Source organism: Perognathus longimembris, chromosome 7 (assembly GCF_023159225.1).
Source record: "Perognathus longimembris pacificus isolate PPM17 chromosome 7, ASM2315922v1, whole genome shotgun sequence".
In the NCBI taxonomy this organism is placed as follows: domain Eukaryota; kingdom Metazoa; phylum Chordata; class Mammalia; order Rodentia; family Heteromyidae; genus Perognathus; species Perognathus longimembris.
In genome coordinates this window covers 8208094-8213581 of record NC_063167.1, presented here as the reverse complement: position 1 = coordinate 8213581, position 5488 = coordinate 8208094, and the positions used below count along the sequence as shown (strand labels likewise).

Below are 5488 nucleotides of genomic sequence, written 5' to 3'. Positions count from 1 at the left end.
ATGCCACATTCCCAGCCCGTGTGTGTGTGTGTGTGTGTGTGTGTGTGTGGTGTGTGTGTGTGTTCCACAGGTTATATACCACATTGTACATGGCTTTAGCATTGCTTAGTAAAGGGATTGCAAATGAAATTGGATTGTACTTGTGTCCTAGTGTCTCTCCTTTACCCCACCCAACCAGGTCATCTAAAAGAAAGACAGTGAAGCTAGGCACATGGCATTTCTGTGGCTGTGGTTTTAGGGCATTAAAGTGATTGACCAGATGTTAGGACAAAACCAAACTCGCCATTCTCATTACCAGGCCTAGACTGCAGAGGAGGAAATGGATAACTTGTGCCCAAGCTAGTGCTGTCCAGCTGACTGTCCTGATGCCCATTGTGTCAGAGCTGTGGCATGGAGGCCATAGGGTCCACAGTGGAAATAGGGTAAACTGAGGACTCCTCTGCCATGGCCAGAGCGATGACTGGGACCTCAGTATGGTCACTGGAGTCTCCCTTTGAGCCCTGACTGACAAAGCATCTTCCTGGATGCTGTTCCAGGATCCTTCTCTGCACATCCAACAAGATGAGAACTACCCCGCCCACGCTCCTGCAGCTAGCGGCTCAGAGCCTGCTGGAGAACCCGGCCTTGGCCGTCTCTGCTCTGGAGGAGCTGCCCTGCGATCTCTTCCCTCTGCTCTTCTTGGAGGCCTTGAACAGGAGACACATGGAGCTGCTGAAGGCCATGGTGCAGGCCTGGCCATTCCCCTGCCTCCCCCTTGGGCCCCTGTTGAGCAGACAAGACCAGGAGCCCCTACAAATGGCCCTGGACGGGCTTGATATGCTGCTTGCTCAGAAGGATCGGCCCAGGTGAGTGGCCTCCAGCCAGAGAACTGGGAGGGCTGGGGAGCCCAGGAGAGTGGAGAGAAAAGCATCTGGTGGCGCTGGCAGGTCAGAGGCCTGGGCCTTTGCCGGGCTCCATCGGGGAAAGAGCTTCTGAGAGGGGAGCACAGTCGTGGATGCAGGAAGGAGCCGTGAAGCAGGTGGAACTGCCGTCTTCCTTCCCCAGGCTCTGCAGTGGGGGCCAAGCTGGGCTCAAGGAGCGGAATGGAGAGAGAACAGAGATTACTGCCTCTGTAGCTCAGAGGACGAGCCTTTACCCAGCATGCATCAGGGGCTGGGTTCATGCCGTAGTATTTCAGGAGAAGAAAAGGCAAGAAGAAATTTTAAAAGGAGGGTGAGGGGGGAGAACAATGAAAGGAGTGACATTGATCAAGATGTACTGTACTTATTAACTCATTTGTTGAACTGAAACCCCTTTGTACAACTGACTACTTAAGGATATATATATATTTGTATATATATACATATATATACACATATACATGAAGAAGGGAAAGAAAAAGGAAAATTAAGACTGGCTAAATGTAAAAGTATACAGCTAATATCTAAGATTTAGAACAGACTGATATTGAGTCTGTGCATATGACTTCACACTGTTTTCTTTTTATCCCATAGGAGGGTGCAGTTGCAAACTTTGGACTTGAGGAAAACACGCCATAGTTTTTGGAATGTAGGCCCTGGAGCCGTTCCTGCTACCAGCTCACCTCCACCCAAAAGAAGACGTCTTGCATCTGGGATGCTCCACCTGGGGACGAGGGACAAGCGACCTTTAGTGGTTATAGTAGAGATTTGCTTTGACCCCAGTTTCATCAAATGTCCTCAACAGCACTTGCTTCAGTGGGCCCGAGAGAGGAGAGGCCAGGTAGAGCTGTGCTGTGAGAGGCTGCAGATTTGGGACCCGTGCTTCTGTGCTGCCCATGAAGCGCAACTCCACAGGCTCATGGACACGTTGGAGCTGGGGCATGTGAAGGTGCTGGAAATGAACTCTCCCTGGAACTTCAACACACTGGTCAAGTTTTCTCCTTTCCTAGGCAAGATGATGAATCTGCAGAAATTACTTCTCTCTCCCATTTATGAGTCTAGAAACATGAAAGAACATCTCATCGAGTTATTCGTAACTCAGTTCAGCAATCTGAACTTCCTCCAGGAACTCTATTTGAACAGAGTCACTTTTCTCCAAGACTACCTACACCGGATATTCAGGTAAGGCAGGAGACAGAGCTCACTCCAGTGCAGAGCCAAGCCTTTCTGTCCTTAAAAATAGCTGTGCTCAGAGCTGGGAATGTGGCCTAGTGGTAGAGTACTTGCCTCGTATACATGAAGCCCTGGGTTCGATTCCTCAGCACCACATACATAGAAAAAGCCAGAAAGGACACTGTGGCTCAAGTGGCAGAGTGCTAGTCTTGAGCAAAATGAAGCCAGGGACAGTGCTCAGGCCCTGAGTCCAAGCCCCAGGACTTCCCCCTCCCCCCCAAAAAAATGCTGTGCTATAAGCTGGGTCACACCTGTTAATCCTAGCTACTCAGGAAGCAAAGAAACAAGGATCATGGCTCAAAGGCAGCCTGGGCAGAAAAGTTGGATACTCTTACCTCCAGTTGCATACCAAAAAGCCAGAAGTGGAGCTGTGACTGACCTATATCATCTTTGCTATGGGAAGGTCAGATCCATTTTGGGTTGGGTGAGAAAGGTCATGACCAAGATACTGAAGTTCTTACTCCTCCAATCTACCACCCATTTGGCAGAACTGACCTCTTGGGTCTTTCCTTAGGTCTCTGAAGATGCCATTAGAGTCCCTGTCAATATCTTACTGCCAACTTTTAAGACTAGACTTCCAGTGTCTGCCCACATGCGAAAACTGACTTTCTGGTCTCTCCTTAGGTGTCTGAAGACTCCATTGGAGTCTCTGTCAATAACCGAGTGCCAGCTTTCAGAAACAGACTGGATGTGTCTGTCTCTTTTCCCCGTTACCCACCAGCTGAAATACCTGAGTCTGAGAGGTGTTACACTAACGACTTGCTGGCCTGGATTCCTCCAGAGTCTTCTGGAGAAAGTTGCATCCACTCTGGAGATCCTGGACTTGGAGGATTGTAAGATGTCAGACTCCCTGCTCACGGCCCTCCTGCCCGCCCTGAGCCGCTGTACCCAGCTCACCAAGGTCTGTTTCTATGGGAGCTGCATCACCATGCCTGTCCTGAAGAACCTGATGCTGCACACGGCCCAGATGAGCCAGTTAAATGAAGAGTTGTACCCATTCCCTCTGGAGAGCTATGAAAGTAGCACAGGAACCATCCACTCAGAGAGAGTTTCCCAGCATTGTGGTGAACTTATGAATACCCTGAGGGACTTAAGACAACCCAAGAGGATCTTATTCCGTGGTAACCGCTATCGTTTTTGGAAACCATGATCTAGCCATAGCATGTTCCCATGGCTGTCTAGTTGACCATAGATAGCACCAGGATTCTTGTCAATGGAACACAGAGCATGTCCCTTCTGACTACTGCTGAATGGGAAGAGAAAGGCTGAGAAGGGAGAGGAACAGTAGTTTAAAGTTGACAAGGGGGATGATGGAACTTTCAGACATATGCTTTACAGTCAGATATTCTAGATAGGATGCTTCTGGAGTTGTGTATACCATGAGCTGAAGCTCATGTCTCCTCCTCTAACACCCTCTTCTTGCCTGGAATTGGATTAAAATACTTCCCACCAGAGTTAGTGTTGTTTTCTGTGACTAAGGAAAAAACCTGGCACAAAGTGATAAGGGTCCCATCACTTTACCACTTGGGTTCTGGTGAGGGTACTGGGTAGCAAGGGAAGAGCAAAGCCAGTTAGTTTCTCTTTTTCTTTTTTGTCACTTGTGGAGACTGAACTCTGGGGCTGGGCGCTGTCCCTGAGCTCTTCAGCTCAAGGTTAACGCTCTATCCCTTGAGCCACAGTGCCACTTCTGATTTTCTGGTGGTTAATTAGAAATAAGTCTCACAGACTTTCCTGCCCAGGTTGGCTTCAAACCATGATCCTCAGATCTCAGCCTCTGGAGTAGCTAGGATCACAGGCATGAGCCACCAGGCACACTAAAGGCCAGAGTGCTTGCTCTGATCTGTTTCTTCCCCTAATTTCCCTCAGAGTAGTCAGGTGACCTATGGGTGCAATGTGCCTCTCAGAGGTCCTGTTTCTGCCTTTCCCTTCTGGGATGCTGCTCTAGAGTTTGTAGTTTCTCCTTAACTTATAACTTATAGGTGGTTTTGCGTGTGTGTGTGTGTGTGTGTGTGTGTGTGTGTGTATGTGTGTGCGCGCGCATGTGTGCATGCGCATGCTAGTACTGGAACTTGAATCCCAGGCCTGGTTTCCTTCCGTTAACTTTTTTTGCTCCATGCTAGCACTCTACCACTTGAGCTACACTCCCACTTCCAAATTTTGCTGGTGAATTTAGAGCTAAGTCTCAGATTTTTTTTTAAAACCAGGCTGTCTTTGAACTGCAATCCTCAGATCGTAGTCCTATGAGTAGCTAGGATTACAGGTAAGAGTAGCCTGTCCAACCTTTATGCTTTGATTTGGTGAAGGCAGGTTCATACTATGTAGGATGAATTAACTTAGATGTCACAGTCCTGCTGAGATAGGTGTTTTCCAGTCAGGAGAAAAAGCTGAGACAGCTGTTTTCCAGTCAGGAGAAAAATCTCAGACATTCTAGATAGTGCCACGTGCCAGTGGCTCACGCCAGTAATCCTAGCTACTCAGGAGACTGAGATCTGAGCATCATCTTTCAAGCCCCAGAATTCAAGCCCCAGGACCAAAAAAAAAAAAAAAAATTCTAGCCAGGCTTTCTGGGTTGTGTGAGCCATGAGCTTAGTTAGATCGCCCTCACTTAAAGCAAACCTGCCACAGAAGCAGGCTGTGTTGTCAGCTATGTGATTCCAGCCCTACCTATGTGAGGCCCACAGGCTAGATTGAAAACGCATCCATATTCAATCTCCAACCCTTCCAAAAGGGGGGATGGGGGGAAGAGGGTAAGGGGTGAACTTCCAGACGTTTCTGTTCCTCCTTTGAGAAGGACTGGAACTCCTGTTGCAGTGGGCTCTGATGAGTGTAAGTTTTGAAAAGAATTTCTCACCACAGTTGGTTGTGCTACAGAGTTATATTCCAAGGCATGTCTCCAAGTGAGAAAATCAATCCATTACTGCTTCTGGAATGCCTACAGAACTTAAGCAGTGATGAGCGTGCCTCATGGTCCCTTTGCAGCTGGATGATTCTGTGTGGTGGGTTATCAGAGACATTGGCTAGTTCCACACTGAATGGATAGAGCGGAGACAGGTTGTAGATTCAGAAAGGAAATCAGATATTGCTTTAAATTGGAAGCTAGGAGTTCAAAAGGGGAGATGTGATTAGAAAGATAAACCAAGAGCCTGGGTCAATGCCAGACTTGCTGGAAGCCTGAGCCCCATCTCCACATCTGGGGGATCACCATCCTCCACGAGGATGCTTCATAAAGCTGAGTACTGTCACACCTGTCTATAATCCCAGCAAGTCAAGAGGCTGAGACACAAGAGTACCACAGATCCAAATCAAACCAGCGGAAAAGTCCAAGAGACCTCTGCCTCTATGAACTGGGGAAATCT

At 48.3% G+C, this 5488-nt stretch overlaps 1 protein-coding gene across 1 annotated transcript; it reads left to right on the top strand.

Annotated features, from left to right (window-relative positions):
• The first annotated feature begins 561 nt into the window (after nucleotides 1-561).
• On the top strand, nucleotides 562-3282 carry LOC125355633 (PRAME family member 12-like). The gene is made up of 3 exons (XM_048352086.1): nucleotides 562-845; nucleotides 1494-2081; nucleotides 2757-3282. Exons 1-3 carry the CDS (start codon nucleotides 562-564, stop codon nucleotides 3280-3282), a joined length of 1398 nt encoding a protein of 465 aa, XP_048208043.1.
• The last annotated feature ends 2206 nt before the right edge of the window (nucleotides 3283-5488 follow it).